The sequence below is a fragment of the Ornithorhynchus anatinus genome, chromosome 2, assembly GCF_004115215.2.
Source record: "Ornithorhynchus anatinus isolate Pmale09 chromosome 2, mOrnAna1.pri.v4, whole genome shotgun sequence".
Classification (NCBI taxonomy): domain Eukaryota; kingdom Metazoa; phylum Chordata; class Mammalia; order Monotremata; family Ornithorhynchidae; genus Ornithorhynchus; species Ornithorhynchus anatinus.
In genome coordinates, this window is record NC_041729.1 from 40,132,515 (window position 1) to 40,149,256 (window position 16,742).

The 16,742-nt window shown below is 42.8% G+C and overlaps 1 protein-coding gene across 2 annotated transcripts in view; it reads left to right on the forward strand.

Annotated features, from left to right (window-relative positions):
* The window catches only part of SNX8 (sorting nexin 8), a 43,554-nt gene that overhangs the window by 18,383 nt on the left and 8,429 nt on the right, over positions 1 to 16,742 (forward strand). For both annotated transcript variants that reach the window (XM_029049575.2, XM_029049583.2), the window contains exons 3-7: positions 3,024 to 3,141; positions 6,282 to 6,403; positions 9,871 to 9,951; positions 10,863 to 11,023; positions 12,410 to 12,542. In XM_029049575.2, the coding sequence (XP_028905408.1) occupies positions 3,024 to 3,141; positions 6,282 to 6,403; positions 9,871 to 9,951; positions 10,863 to 11,023; positions 12,410 to 12,542 (615 nt within the window). The remainder of the gene's footprint in view (positions 1 to 3,023; positions 3,142 to 6,281; positions 6,404 to 9,870; positions 9,952 to 10,862; positions 11,024 to 12,409; positions 12,543 to 16,742) is intronic.

Consider the following 16,742-nt stretch of genomic DNA (forward strand, 5'->3'; position numbering starts at 1 on the left):
CTCTTGCATGGCGGCTCCTCTTTTGGTTGCCTCCCAGAACACACTTCTTACACCATTTCCTTGTTTCTGTTTATATTCCTGGGGAAGCTCAACTCTTTGCAGATGTCAACTATATAGGCACCTATATTTCTTCCTACCACCTGAAGCTCAAAACTAACAAAGGTCATCATCTTCCTTCTCAACTTCTCACCTCCTTGTTACCTTCCTCCCTGCTCTCCCGTTTGCCTCCTGCTTGTAGCACTGGGAACTTGTTTCACTGATCTTTCATTCCCACCATCCAACTTTATCTCCAAGTCCTGCCACTTCCATTTGTATGTCTGCCCCTTCATCTCCAGTGCCTCTGCCTCTTCGCTAATCCACACCCTAATCCTCTTGGGCCGGGATTCCTGAGAGCTGGTTACCCAGGCTCAATCTCTGTGTTCCAGGCTTTGCGAACAAGAACGCAAGAATCCTCTTCTGCAAGCATCCACTTAAAGATGTCCACTACTCAACAATTTATAGGACTCCCTATTGGCCTTATGGGTTGAATTAAATCTCCAACTGCCTCTTTTTTTTTAAAATCAGCTTTCATCTGGCCCTGTACACTGGCTCACATTCTCTGCTTCAGCCTAACAAACTTGCTCACTTTCCCACGTTCAATTCTCTTGCCTCCAAGCAGTTGTCCATGTTATTCTGTGTGTCTGGAATGTATTCCAAACTTCTCTTTGTCAAGCTACATTCCTCTCCTTCAGAAATCTGCTGAGGGCTGACTTCCTCCATGAGTCTTTCCTGGACTACCCTCATCTAACATTGTATATCCAGTCAGATCAGCATCCCTTGAACACTTGTTTACTTAGAAAAATTTTGGTTGTTCATGTAATTATGTGGGTGTGTATTTGTGTCTGCACATCTGGCCCTGGATTTTACCCAACTATTTTGTTCTAAACTTCTGTCCTGAGATTTTAATCTTCAGTGGTTGTGTTTTTATAAATTGATTCTGTGTGTTTAGTTCATTAACACCTTCAGCATAGAAAGGGCGCTCTCTTTTGTAATTCTTCTGGTGTCTGGCACAATGTACTGGGCTTTCAATAAATATTAATGAATAAAGTAATAATAATGGTATTCATTAAGGGCTTACTATGTCAGGCACTGTACTAAGTACTGAATACTAATGGTACTTGTCAAGTGCTTATTAGCGTGCCAAGAACTGTTCTAAACACAGGGGCAGATACAAGGCAGTGGACACAGTCTCTGTCCCACATAGGGCTCACAGTCTGAATCCCCATTTTACAGATGGGGTACCTGAGCCTTTGAGAAGTGAAGTGACATGCCTACAGTCACAGAGCAGACAAATGTGGAGCCTGGATTAGAACCCATGACCTGCTGACTCCCAGACCCGTGCTCTATCCACTATGCTGTGCTGTTTCTGCATCTTGCTTTAGAATACATGGCCCTGTTATGGGGTGATGAGGGGGATTGTTGTTTTCAAAGGCCTGCGTAATGATCTAATTGAAACTGAACTGTATCTGTCAGTGAGCTTATACTGCTTTTCAGTATCCTGTATGAATCTTTTTTTAAAAAGGCAGGTATGCCATAACCTGGGTTAGACAAAGCCCTGTGGTGCTACTTTAGCAAATTTTAATGTTTTTATATGTTTTGGGGGCCCACAGCACATTCTATGTGTTTGAAAATTTAGATGAAAAGAATCAGTTCCATACCCCTAGGACCCTGCAAAAAATAGAATTGTGTGTGTGTGTGTATATGTATGTGCATGTATGTGGATGCCTACATATGTGAAGATTTCTTTGTCCCTTCCTTAGAATATCCCCTCCTTGGACTTTCCAGCTCTCTGGGGACTTTGCCATCCCCACCCCCTGCTGAATACTCCATTTGAAATTTCTTCCCTTGTCCAGAGTACTGTGTGTGATGTGGTTTTTATTGATACATATGCATATATATATATATATATATATATACTTACCTAGCGGACCTTAGCAATCCTTTGATTATTTTTCTGAATCCTTGGGAGGCTTTTACAACCTCTTCCCTAGCCAGAGCACTCTCCTGGGATTTTTCTGTCGGGAGTATTGCCCCTGGCTAGCACTGCAACTCAGCTTGAGCAATTAAGATATTAGAGCCCGTATAGTTGGCACTATGCTATGCTCACTTTGGCCAAACAGGATCCTGCACACAAAAACCCTTGGGGTACATTTTGCAAGGTACTCCGCTCCTGCCCACATCCTTGCTCATTGCCCTCCTTGCCCCTCTGGGAACCTGACTGGCTGACGCGAGAGAGCGCAACTGGTACTGCCCATGTCACAACCACTAAAATCAGTTCCTGAAGTGTCAAGACTGAGGCTTTTCCACCATAGTTAGCATAAAGGCAAACATGTATTTGCTACATACTTTTCCATATATTTTTGAAGGGGAAAATTACCGGTAGGAGCAAAAAGATATTTTCTTAGTGGGCTCCTGTTGAGTGATGAGATGGGCCTTGCTTCAGTTAGAAAATTGATTTTAGTAGGCTTCAGGCCAGGAAGGAACTTCTTTAGGTCTTTACCGCTAGTATTTGACCCTATAATAATAGCAGTGGTAGTATCTGTTAAGTGCTTACTTTGTGCCAAGCACTGGGTCAGATACAAGATAATCAGGTCTTACACAGTTCCCTTTCTACAAGGGTTTCATAGTCTCAGAGAAAAGGGGAGCAGGTGTTTCATCCCCTTTCACAGTGGAGAAACCTGAGGTACAGTGAAGCTAAGTGCTCAAGGTCACATAGCAGACAAGCTGCTGAGCTGGGATTAGAACCCAGGTTCCCTTACTTCCAGGCCCATGCTCATTCCACTAGGTCAAACCACCTATTGGGGTTCAATCAGTTGTGAAATAGTCATAAAATGTACTACCTAACTTGGAGGAATTACTGCCTTCCTGAAAAATAAAAACTGCAAAAATAGTGAGATGATTCCCAGTTCTGTCTAGTGGTGGATAAAGGATAGGCTGCCTAAACTGCTGATGTCCAACTTGAGCATTGCCTCTCTTTCTTCTAGCGCTTCAAGTCGTCTGTGTACAGGCGATACAACGACTTTGTGGTGTTCCACGAGATGCTGCTGCAGAAGTTTCCATACCGCATGGTGCCTGCACTTCCACCCAAGAGAATGCTGGGAGGTAAAGCTGGGTTCGCTGGTAGCAAAATGTAACTGTGAGCAATGTTGCAAAGGAGGGAATTCTTTCATGGACCTCTAGAGACCTCCTGGGAAGTCAGCAGCACTCAAGTGGTCTGATCCTTTCTCTTTCAGTCCTGGCTCACCATCCACACCAGCCACCAGAGTAGTAGTAATATAGTAGTAGTAATATCGGATGTGTGGGAAAACACAAGTCAAAGAAAAGATATGCTCCCTGCCCAAAGGGAACTTAGACTTTAATATGTCTAGTTACAAATAGAGTAAGTAGAATAAATAATGGAAGGTACATTTGACTAAACTCAGTGTGTGTCTGTGAATTCTGAAGATGTATACATGTAAGTACTGAGGATGGCTTTAAAAAGTGACTAAGTGCTGGGATGATTGATGGGTTGTTATGAGTTGGGGTTTTGGGAATTTCTTAGTGAAAGCTGGTTGGAGAAGCAGGATTTTAGGAGGACTTTGAATACCGGGGATGTGAGTTCCCACTATTGGCATAATGCCATCTATTTTGCTAAAATTGTATTTCACTTGTCAGCTAGGTCAGAAAAAGGGAGTTATAGGGTACAGAAGTTATAAGAGGGAAGACTTGCAAGGGTACCGCTGTGCTACAATGGGACTTTTCCTCTTAAAACCCCGTGCATGTGATGGGGAAGGCTCCTACGTGTCAGAAGGTTCTTCTTTATGAAGGGTGATTGCCATCTGCTTGACTGACTTATTAACCTGATCTGACAGGTAGCAACTCCAAAGTCTTCTCTTCCTACTGATATATATGTTGTGCAAGTGTTACGGGAAGATTCCCTCCTCCCTTCACAGAGCCACTTACGAAAGGGTGATGTCTGAGTTCTGCTGGAATGTCTAGTTGAATGGTAACTGTTTTATTTGCCCTCCTGTTTCCTGCACTGGCAGGGAATTACCCTTCACAAAGTGATTTGAATCTGAGAGGTACTATATAAAGCCCAGTTCCCTTTCATTGTGAGAGAACTTTGGAAAGGGGAAATTCTCATTTGCATCTTAAAAGGTTTTAAACTCACTGGATAAAAAATGCATCTCTGAAACCTCTGCACATAGTTCATTGGAAGATTTCCTTGTGCAGCTCTTTGTGTTCAGGCTCGTGACCTTGTGCTCACTTAAGAGATTTAACAAGACGCTACTGAGTCACTTTGCTAGGCTAGAGTATGTTTTTCATTTGGGAGCCAAATCAGTGCAGTTTCCACTATGTAAATAGAATATTGGGTGGTAGACTAGATTTCCCTGTTCTGAAGAGAACTCATACTTGTTAAATTAAAGCAAAGCTATCAATTATCTTAGTTGCAGCCTTTTTTTCTTCTACAGTCTCTAAAGAATCTCTCTAAGCTAGAGTAGCACCAAAAACTAAGATGATGATGAGTGATTGGTGGTGCCATCATATACTTGAAATGTGTGGTAGTTCAAGATTTAGGGCATTTCCAAGTTTTAACATTTTTACAGAAGCACCCTGCTGCTTAATCTGGTAAAGGTTTTTTTTAAAAGATGGTTTTTGTTAAGCACTTTCTATGTGCCATGCACTGTACTTAGCACTGGGGTAGCTACAAGCTAATCAAGATGGGCACAGCCCATGTCCCACATCAGTTTCACAGTCTTAATCCCCATTTTACAGATGATGTAACAGGCCCAGAGAAATGAAGTGACTTGTCGAAAGTTGCACAGCAGATAGGTGGTGGAGCTGAGATTAGAATGTAGGTCCTTCTGATTTTGAAGCCCACGCTCTACCTACTAGGCAATGCTGCTTCTCATGCTTTTAATAATTTACCTGCTTCCCATGTTTCCATGCTTAGTGGTCTGCCTCAAATTATTCAGGTCACCCTCAAAATAACTCCCAAAAATGATAGTTTTATCTCCTTCTCACTTCATATACAACAGACTAAATCTCTGCCCTTCTTTAAAGCCATTCTGAAATCACATTTCATCTAGGAGGCCTTTTCCAATTATTTTCTAATCTCTCCACTTTATATCCCCAATAGTCATGTCAGCATGACTGGGCCACCTAAGCCCTTAAATATTCACAGCCACATATAGCACTTCTGTACATATTTTACATGTTCTATTACTACCTAGCTGTAATTTAGATTAGTATCTGTCTTCCCCTGCTCCCTAGATTTTAAATTTTTGAGGGCAGGGATCATGTTTACTAATTCTACTGTGTTCTTCCAAGCACTTAGTAAAGCACCCTACCCACAGTAGGAGCTCAATAAATATCACTGATTGATTAATTGGAAAAAAAAAATCCATGTAGAACTGCAGCCCAGGAAGGGACTTTGAGGGGTCCTCTTCTCTAGCCCCCTGCCTTGAGGCAGGTGAATTACCAGCCAGGAGAGATGGTTGCAGGAACCTGTTTCGTTTTGAATATCAGGAAGGTGGGGAAGATAGAATGGAAATCATTAAAATATAAAGGTGCAACGAAAACCAAATATTGGTCACCTTTTATTTGTTGACAGAATACAAAAGGATTTTAAAAGAAAACGTAACATAGGGAGTCAAAGTTCACATTCAAATTTTATGGGGTTTTTTTTTAGATTGAAAGCAGGAGCCCAAATTGTTAGTTGACTCCCTTGACACAAATTCCAAGTTAATGGATGGAAAGAATTGCTACTGCTTTCAGAGACGGTTTTTTGGGTTTGCTTTACCTATGTTAATAATAGGCTCGACTGATGGTCCCAATATTGGATACCATGTACAAAGAGCTAGATGTTGTGCCATTTACTGAGGGAGCTGAGTCATGACAGAAGGAGGCTATGGATGCCAAGATAATAATGATGGTATTTATTAAGCGCTTACTATGTGCCAAACACTCTTCTAAGCTCTGGGGTAGATACAAGGTAATCAGGTTGTTCTATGTGGGGCTCACAGTCTTAATTCCCATTTTACAGGGGTGGGAACTGAGGCATAGAGAAGTTAAGTGACTTGCCGAAGGTCCCACAGCTGATAAGTGGTAGAGCTGGGATTAGAACCCATGACCTCTGACTCCTAAGCCCATGCTCTTTCCACTAAACCATGCAGCTTCTCTAATAAGATATTAAGATCTCTTTTAGTGGTGTGGTTAGTGGGTAATAGAGTGGATGGCTCACATGGTATTTCTTCCTCTAGCTGACAGAGAATTCATAGAGACCAGACGGAGGGCATTGAAACGCTTCATTAACCTCGTGGCTCGACACCCTCCTTTCTCAGAAGATGTGATCCTGAAGCTCTTTCTTTCTTTCAGTGGTTCAGTAAGTACTTTTTAGCAACTGGGTGTATTTCTCCTCTTCCCTATGCAGAAGATTTGTAAGATTCTTAAGTACTTAATTATCCATAAATTTGTTGTTTCTTTTTTCAAATCTTCCTTCCCTTTCCCTGATGCGTGAGGTTGTGAAGGGATATTTCTTGTTTGAGCGACTGTTTTAAATTAATTTTCTTTTGAAGATTATATGAGGTTATCTACTTGGATACTTGAAGTTCTACTTCAGATAATGTGGAAACTATGCAATTTATGGAAAATAATAAATATGCCTAGAAACAGCAACTTAGAGACTTCTTGTGAAGACCCAAATTATGCTTGAGATTTGTCAAGTTATGGTATTTTTGTGCTTAACAACTAGGTATTCAACATTGTGGTAGGCAGTGAGGTACATCCAAAATAATCACATCCCTATCCTACACAGGACTCTGTCCCTATTTTACAGATGAAGAAATTGAGGCACAAAGAGGTTGTGACTTGTCCAACTTCACAGAGCTGCTCAGTGGCAGAACCTAAGTCTCGTAGCTCCCCACACTCTGCTACTTTCGTTAGATCTTGCTGCCTCGTAAGAGAGAAGAATCCATGGAAAAGGGTGTCAGCTAAAAGGCAAAATGAGGTCCATCCCCCCCGAACCAGAATCCCTCCTAGTCTAGTTCTAATCTAGAATTACCCCACTAAGAAACTATCTTTCCATCAGTCAGTGGTATTTATTAAGCACTTACCATGGGCAGAACACTGTATTAAGCACTTGGGAGAGTACAGTTCAGAGTAGGGTAGACATTATCCCTGCCAGTGAGGAGCTTACAGATTAGAAGGGAGTTTTCAGACTTCTACCTCATCTAGGTAGATGATCCCAATAAAGCAATGGACTGGTTTTGCAGATGTTTCCAGAGCTCTGTTCTGTGGAAGAAATTAGTCATTTTATGTATCTAAGAATGTGATGCAAGCCTAAAGCAGTTAAGAAAAGATTGAATGTTTGATCTGTAAATTGTAAATCAATCAATGGTATTTGAGTGCTTACGGTGTGTACAGCAGTGTACTAAGCACTTGGGAAAGTACAGTGTAACCGAGTTGGGAGATGCGAGTTCCCTGCCCACAAGGCATTTACAGTCTAGAGGGGGAGACAGACATTAATATAAGCACATATTTATTACAGATTTGTACCTAAGTGCTGTGGGGTTGAGGGTGGGGTGAATAAAAGGTATATGCTAAGAAAACTTTTCTTTCCCCACTGTGCTACTCCCCACCTGCCAGTTAGGAATACACGGTTACCAGAGAGGCCCTCAATATCACCGGCTAAAAAAGAGACGGCAATTAACAAAACAAATAAAGATAGGGGCAGTGAGAACCTTTGCTCCTTTATTTTTCTTCCACTAAAGGGACAGAAGAGGCCACTCTTTGAAACCTCTGTAGAATTTAACTCTGTAGTTACAGAGTTAAAAAGCCAGTATTGCTTTGAATTGAATTGGAAAAAGCACAGAATTGGGAGTCACAGGACCTGGCTATTAATTCCGGCCCTGTCACTTGCCTGCTGTGTGACCCTGGGCAAGTTACTTAACTTCTTTGTCTCTCAGTTTCCTCATCTGTAAAATGGAGATTCAATTCCTGTTCTCTTCCCCCACCGCCCTCCCACGCCCTGTGAGTCTCATGTGAGACGGGAACTGTGTCCAACCAGATTATCTTGTATCTACTGCAGCATTTAGTACAGTGCTCGGCACCTAGTAAGTGCGTAACAATTACCACAGTTTTTAGTTATCAATAATTAATCTTTAATCCTTGGGGAGCCTAAGCATTCTTTTTGGGGAGAATAAAGAGAGAAGGGGAGGGAGAGAGGATCACTGATTTAACCAAAAGAGATGAGAAGAGAGAGGTGTTAGTTGTCTGTCTCCTCTGCCAGATATAAGGGCAGGGATCATGTCTACTAATTCTCTTGTACTCTCATCCCTAGGCTAGTGCTCTGCACACTGGAGGTGCTCACTGAATGCCACTGACTGACTGTAGGAGGAGATGGAGTAGACTAGGGGATAGTGAGATGAGAACAAAGTATGAAGGAAAATCAGGAAATTCTGAGTGACTTGCTACAATCACTGTATTTCACAAGTCCTGCCTTTTTCAAGGGGTGTCAGTCAGTAGCCCACACTTCTGCAGTTCATCATATTCCTTAAATTACTTGGTTGAAGGACCTTGTGTTCTAAGGCAGAGATTTTTCAACCCTTTTTTAGAGATTGTATTTTTATAGCCTGATGGTTTCCTCTGAAGTGCCACTTCCCTCATTCCTTCCTTCATTCACGTGCACGAAGGAAAAGTCATCAGAGCTGGAGTTATGGAAGAGGAGAGCTAGCAGCAACCGAAGCAATGAAAAGGGAAACTTAGACGGCTGCCGCTTGGTTCCCTGGGAGAGGCGGGGGTGGTCGGGGGTGACAGCAATGTGGAGCCAGGTTTCTTCTCACCTGTTCTGGCTGTTGCCCTTTTTCTGGACTCTCTGGACTCCTCACTTCTTCACTGAGCCCAACAAGAAGCAACTTGGCTACAGCAAATGTTGCAGCTGTCTTAGTAGCCATCCCTTTTAAGGTACTTGGAAGGACCTCCAAGATGCTTGTAACCTGGTTGAAAACATCAGTTCTATTGAGAGAGTATTATATTGTACTCTCTCGAGTTTAGACAGTGCTGTGCACACAGTGAATGTGTAATAAAATACAATTCATTGATCATTTCTGACGTCTTGCTGGAAACCCTCTTAGTCAATTGTATTTGAGTGCTTACTGTGTGCGGAGCAACGTACTAAGTGGTTCGGAGAGTACAATATGACAAACACATTCCCTGACCACAGCGAGCTTACATTGTATCAGTGCATCATTAGAAACAGCAGCAAAAACTCTGATTGGATTCTTTTCATTCCTGGGACAATGTTTTTATGACAGGGTATCCTTAAGTGACTTTCCTTCCTTGTTTTCCTTCAGTTGCCCCTGAAAGAGTGCTGCTGGTGACAACTCTTATGTCATCATGTGGACAGACCACTTGAGCTTCCACCTCTTTTTAGCTTCCATGGAGAAGTTCATGGGATTGAACTAATGCAGTTACTTTTCTAATAGAGATGTTGGGGCTAAGCTCTGTAGGTAGATTCCCTCCAGTTCGCTAGAAACATCTACTTTCGAAGGCTTGCATTCTGTGTACCACTGCTACTAATGAGTAATATTTGCAGCAACTTTATGTAGATGTGAAACCAGTAGCATCCTTGAAAATCAGTGGACTTCTCCATGAGGGTTAGTGGAAAAAGTTATGTTTTCCTTTGTGGAAAGAGAAGTGCAGCTTGTATTTAATAGAGGAAGAACTTTATCATGCCATAAAGATATCAGTGTGTTGGAAATTGCCCTATTTTGGCTTCATGTTTGTAGATTCTCATTTAAGGAAGTGAAGATGAAAATATATATCTGAGATTTTTATTTTTAACTTTTTCAGGATGTGCAAAACAAGCTGAAGGAATCTGCCCAATGTGTTGGAGATGAATTCATGATTTGCAAACTGGCTACTCAGGCCAAGGTACCAGTCCTTCATTATGAGTTTAAAAATTCGATTCCAAAATGCACACAGTTATACATAAATTTTTGCTTTGATTTGTATTTGATTTTCTTCCATAGCCCTTCCTCACACACACAAAAGAAGCATCTGTCCTCTTCATCTTTCTGTCCTTGGACTGTTTTCTTGAAGACTGTCTCTTTATAGTAGGGTTTTTGTCACAGTCAACAAGAATTTGTCTGTTTACAGGCACAGACTAGGGAAATTTGGACAAGACGGTTTATGATGATCAGTCCCGAGGAGACCAAGGGGCTGTTTCCTCCCCTCTCCTCCTTCACATTAATGAAGTCTACCATTAGTTAGTTTCACTGAGAAGATAGCCATTTTGAGTATTTTTTTAAGGAAGTTTCACCCTGATCAATTCTTTGTTTTTTTGAGTCTGATGCAGTTTGTTCTCCTTGAGTCCCTTACATCAGAACTTGTGGAAAAGCTTTTTATTTCTTGAAAAATAAAAAATGCAGTGGCAGAATGGAGATGGGGAAGAGGGATATCTCCAGAAATTTCTGGCCTTCATGATTTAGCTCTATGCATTTTTATGACCTGTCAGCACCTCTCCAGGGCAGTTCCTCTGATAGGCTGAATCAGGACAGTTTTCCTGGGCCCCACATTTAAGCCCCCCTCCCCCCGCCCCCGTCCAAATGGTAGAGTTGTTTGGTCTTGGAAAGTCAGCCGGTATAGGACCCATAGAATGAATGCCCTACTAGTTTGTTCTGGAGGAAAGAGGGCTTACTGTACTAGTATGCAGTTCTTAATTATTACTAATCACTGCCACTCCCTAAACTCACTTTGATTTGCTCTTTAAAACTCTCTCTCCGTGGAAAAACTTCCTAAGTCCATTAACAGTTTTCCCATTTTCCATCTTCTCTCCTGCTCAGGATTTCCTCCCAGCTGACATTCAGGCCCAGTTTGCTGCCAGCCGAGAGCTGATTAGAAATATCTACAATAGTTTCTATAAACTGCGAGATCGTGCCGAAAGGATTGCCTCTCGGGCCATTGATAATGCTGCCGATCTTCTCATATTTGGGAAAGAACTAAGGCAAGTGGTGAGAGGGGGAGCGCCAGTAGGGGTCTCTTGTGTTTTTTGAATATTGGACTGGGAATGAGGTATACCTAGGTATGTATACCTGGGGAGAAAGGACGTATTTCTGTAGTGGAGGTGTATCATGGTTATTTTCCCTTTCTCCTCCATAAAAATCAGAGTATTGTCTTGGGAGTCTGGCTAGAGAGGTAATATTGAAGAAGAAATCCTGGGACTATTGTATAATCATAGCCAAGAACATGGATCCTCAGGCGCACATGTTTATGAATGCGTATGTACTTTAGAGACTAACCCCCATGCTTTGGAAAGGTTGTTTTATGTATTCACGTGTTTGTTTTGCATAGGTACAAACTCTGTTTATAATATTTTATCTTCTGGGTTGTACTTGGTCCCTCTTGCATCCATGGCTCATCATCCTTCCCATTCCTTTCCCCCCGACTCTGTTTCCTACTGTAATGAGGAGGGGCAGCGCTGATGGGAACAACTCTATCCATGTCCTCCTTGCCCCCTGCCATCCACCCAACTGCTGGCCAAGAGGCGACAGTGGGATTATAGATGGGAGGGGGAAGGGCCCCACTTGGGGTGGTGGAGACCTGTAGCCCCTGGCAATTTGTGTTCAACTATTCTCCTTCATATTTACAAGCACCCACCGCTCAAAGCTGCATAGTATAGTGGATAGAGCACCCTGGGAGTCAGAAAGTCATGGGTTCTAATTCTGCCTCCACTGCTTGTCTACTGTGTGACCTTGGGCAAGTCACTGCACCTCTCTGTACCTCAGTTACTTCATATGTAAAATGGGGAATGAGACTGTGAGCCCCATGTGGGACAGGGATTGGGTCCAACTCAATTTGTATTTACCCCAGTGCTTAGTTCAGTTCCTTGCACACAGTAAGCACTTAACAAATGCCACAGTTATTATTAAAAGAGTGGGCCTGGGACCCTGGGCTTGGAGACCTAGATAAGTGGGTGCTTACTATCATTGATGTGGCTCTGATATTCCTTTCAGTTTCACACACCCAGTAATTATTAGATGGCTTCCACCACCCTTGTGGTAGTTTTAATTTTTTGTTTTAAGTTTATAAGTGTTTTTTTTTCTCTGAGCACAGTGAACAGAGCACCCTATGGGTCTTTGGGGAAATTTACAAAAATGAAAGACGCAATCCCTGACCTTGAGGAACTTGGGAGACAGCAGATGCAAATTGATGAGCGTAACATAGTTAAGAGGGAGAATAGATGCAAATCAATGACCCAAGTGAATAAGTAATTCCACAGAAAATGAATAGATAAATGAGTATGGAGGTGGCTAATGGCATGATTGGGAAGGTGGGGAGGTTAATTGGCAAAATTCAGTCCTTGAATTAACTCAATTCTTCTCTCTCTCAGTGCATTAGGCTCTGACACAACACCACTACCCTCCTGGGCCACTCTGAACAATAGCACATGGGGGACCCTAAAACAAGCCCTTAAAGGCCTATCGGTTGAATTTGCCTTACTTGCTGATAAGGCTGCACAACAGGTGAGTACTTACCATATGAGAGACCATTGTGTTTCATAAAGTACTAAATATTTAGAAGATGTCTTTTTTTTTTTTTGGAAGGGGGGTAGATTTGGATTATAGGAGCAGAAGAAATGCCATGTTGGATCAGACCATTGATTGGTCCACTAAACCTGGGGTATGCCACAATAGTGACGTTGAAAGAATAATGTGAAAATTTTCTTTGACCCTTTACTGTCTCAACCTTTTTCTTCAAAAATCCTCTTATGGACCCATCGTCCCTGAGGTTATGTGCAGTTGCCTGTCTGCAAAGTTTTCTGTGGCACTGAGTCCCACATGTTTACCACTCTGTGTGTGAGTTTAAAAGTTGTAAGTCTCCTGTCAACAGAAAACCATCCCGCTGATCAGGACTCCTTAATCTCAAAACTTTCACACATTTCATGGTAATCATTTAACTATTTGCTGATTAGAAAAAAGGTAGTGTGCTCCTTGTGGGTAGAAAGTATGTCTACTGACTCTCTTCTACTGTTTCAAGCGCTTAGTACAGTATGCTCTGTCTCATCGGTGCTCAAGGACTACGATTGATTGGATCTAACTTCTTGAAAGAGAATTCATTTTGCCAGTAGAGATCCCTCCTTACTCAATTTCTTGAAAGTGTTCTGTAACTTATAGACTGAAACTTGATGGACTCAAGATTTCCCAATTTGCTTCCCTCTTCAACTTACATTGGGATTGGTAATTCTCCATTGACCTGAGGGAATCCCAGTGCACTTATAAGCCCCGAGTTAGCCTTCTGAAAATTCTTTAGCAGTCAATATAAAGCTTTATCCTGTGGAAAACCTTCTTTCCAGTGGGGCTGTTTTCAGGGCACAATAGATGACATTAACTAGAAAGAATCCAACTTCAGCTTTTGGAGTTGGAAAAAAAACCTCGAGTTTGTTTTGGGGAAAGAGTATGCTCCTTTATTGACTTGCAAAAGATCTGCATTTTGAGCTCCTGAATACTGAAAAATGTCTGAATTTTCTTTGAGTTTTGACTCACCTGCCCCCCTTGTTTCCACTGTATTTTAGTCACTTGTGAAGCAGCATGGTCTAGTGGATAGATCATGGGCCTGGGAGTCAGAAGGACCTGGATTCAAATCTTGGTTCCACCACATGTCTGCTGTGACCTTGGGCAAGTCACTTAACTTCTCTGTGCCTCAGTTACCTCATCTGTGAAATGGAGATTAAGACTGTGAGCTCTCTGTGAGACAGGCAGTCTTTCTAACCTGATTAGCTTGTTTCTACCTCAGCGCTTACTACAGTGCCTGAAACATAGTAAGCGCTTAACAGATACTATTTTTTTTAAAGGACGCTAACAATAAAAATGATACTATTGAGACCATTCTCTGTAGAGCTGGGGGCTTTCCTCTCTGGTGATTGTTGTGTTTTAGGTCTAAAAAGAGAATCTGACCAGTTGGTGGCTGGAAAGTCCTGGGTTTCCTTCCTCCTTTTTGTGCCTTTATACCCACCCCTGTAAATCAGTTCATTCAGTCATATTTATTGAGTGCTTATTGTGTGCAAAGCACTGTACTAAGAGCTTGGGAGAGTACAGTACAACAGCAGATACATTCCCTGCCCACAGTGAGCTCGGGGTTTAAGGAAATATCAACGTTGCTGGTATTCCTGAAGTTTTCAGATTTATAGGGGGCCTCAGCCTACTTAAACATTTTGGAAAGAGAGGGTAGAGGGAAATGGTTTGCTTTGACTAAAAATAGCCAGCAAATGTTATTTCCAGCTATAAGAAAGGTGAGAGAGGAGTCAAACTGCATTTTTGAGGTGTGATCAACTTCAGACTGTGAGGGAGGGGCCACACCTTTGTTGCCTATGCCAAGTGTAGAGACATGGCCCCCTCTCATCCCTGGGAGTGAGGAGACACTTACCTCTGCCAGTGCCAGCCCAGAGCACCCTGTCTCCTTTCCATCCCCTCTACTGACCTCCCCTCCTCTCTCCTCCCTTTTCCCCTCATTTCCTCTCTCCCCCTCTTCTTCTCATTTCCTCTCTCCTCCTTCTCCCTCCCCCTTCTTCTCCTTCCTGGGTAGCAGTGTGGCCTAGTGAAAAAAGCACAGGCCTGGGACTCAGAAGACCTGTATTCTAATCCTAATTCCACCACTTGCCTGCTCTCTAACCTTGGATAAGTCACTTAGCTTCTCTGGGTCGTAGTTTCCTCATTTCTAAAATGGGAATTCAGTGCCTATTCCCCCTCCTACTTAGATGGTGAGCCCCATGTGGGACGGGGCAGTGTCTGACCCAATTATCTTGTATCTTCCCCAGTGCTTAGTACACCAAGTCTTTCGGTTCTACCTACGCAATCAATCGATTGTTTTTATTGAGTGCTTTCTGTGTGCAGAACACTGTTCTAAACTCTTGGGACAGTACAATATAACAGACACATTCCCTTCTCACAACAAGCTTACAGTCTAGAGGACATTGCTGAAGTCTGTCCTTTCCTCCCCGAACCGCCACTGTGCTGATCCAAGCTTTACATCGTGTCTTGATTAGTGAATCAGCCTCCTTGCTGACCTCCCTGCCTATCTTTCCCCACTCCAGGCCATACTTCCCTGTGGTCCCCACCCCTCAAAAACCTCCAGTGGTTGTCCATCCACTTCCTTGTGAAACAGAAACACCTTCCCATTGGCTTTAAATAACTCAAGCATCTCTCCCCCTCCTACCGTACTTGACTGATTTCATATTACAACTAAGTCTCCACACATTTTGTTCCTCTAAGCCAACATCCCTTGTCCGTGTTTTCCCTCTGACCTGGATCTCCCCTCCCTTCCTGTGACAGACAACCACTCTTCTCACCTTCAAAGCCTAATTTAAAATCACTTCTCCAAGAAGCAGGCCTTCACTAAGGCTTCATTCCCCCCTAGTCCCTCTTCCTTCTGTGTCACCTATGCACTCGGATTTGTATCCTTTAAGCATTTGACATTCACCCTCAGCCCCACAATATTTAGGGAAGCAGCATGGCCTCATGGAAAGAGCACAGGCCTGGGAGTCAGAGGACCTGGGTTCTAATTCCAGCTCTGCTGCTTGTCTACTGTGTAACCTTGAGCAAGTGACTGGACTTCTGTGGACCTCAGCTCCCTCATCTGTAAAATGGGGGTGATTTTGAGCCCCCATGTGGGACATAGACTGTTTCCAACCCGATTATACTGTATCTACCCCCGTGCTTAGTACGGTTCTCAGCACAAAGTAAGCATTTGACAGAAACCATTAAAAAAAGTACATATCCCATCTGGACTGTAAATTCCTTGTGGGCAGGAAACGTGTCTAGCAACTTTATTGTACTCTACTCTACCAAGTGCTTAGTACAGTGCTCTGCACACTTGAAGTGCTCAATAATTGATGGACTGATTCCTTGGCACACAGTAAGTGCTTAACAAAAACAGTTTTTCTTATTCCCCTTCTCTCTCCCTGTTCCTTTCCCTTCCCTGTTGACAGCAACGACTGAAGCTACGAATCTACCACATCATAGAAAAGTTTGGACTCCTCAAATTTGGAATTCCATGACAGTTTGGACTGAGGCTTTATTGTGCATCAATTTGGCTGCTGTAAAGAATGAGCCAGGGAAGACAGAGCAGAGAGAAGAGTGAGTGGATGAGTGGAGAAAGGGAGAGGGATGGAGGCAGGGAGAGAAGTAAAATGGCACGGGAAACCAAAGCAGAGATAGAGATTAAAAACAAAATCAAATCAGGGAATCTGATTGGAATTAATCTTCATTCAGTTGTGAACTCCCTGATTTCCTCTGGTGAAAGCTAGGAGGAAGGAAAGTAGAGGGTGTTTGTATCTAAAGGAAAAGGAAAAATCCATCCATTCAATCTTCTACCCTTTCTACTCACTGTTTAAGCATGAATTTTAAACCTTTGTCCTGTGACCCACAAAACTGTTTTTGGCTGGGGTTACTGGAGTGGCCCTATCAGTGGTGGTGGGGTTCACAATCAACAGAGGCATAGTGGTGTCTTTTGTAGCTGCATTTCCACAGACTGCTCCTGGGTGTTTTCAAGGCTGCCCCATAATCCTCTGGGAAATAGCCTTCGGTAGTTGAGTAGAGTGGAGGCAGTAGCTCTGGAGTAGTGAGGGAGGAATTTCTTAACTGCTTCTGTCTTTGCTTACCTGCCATAGGAAGTAGGATGAGAATGTGTTCCAACTGTGTGCGTATGCACTTGCTCTCTTTCTGTGG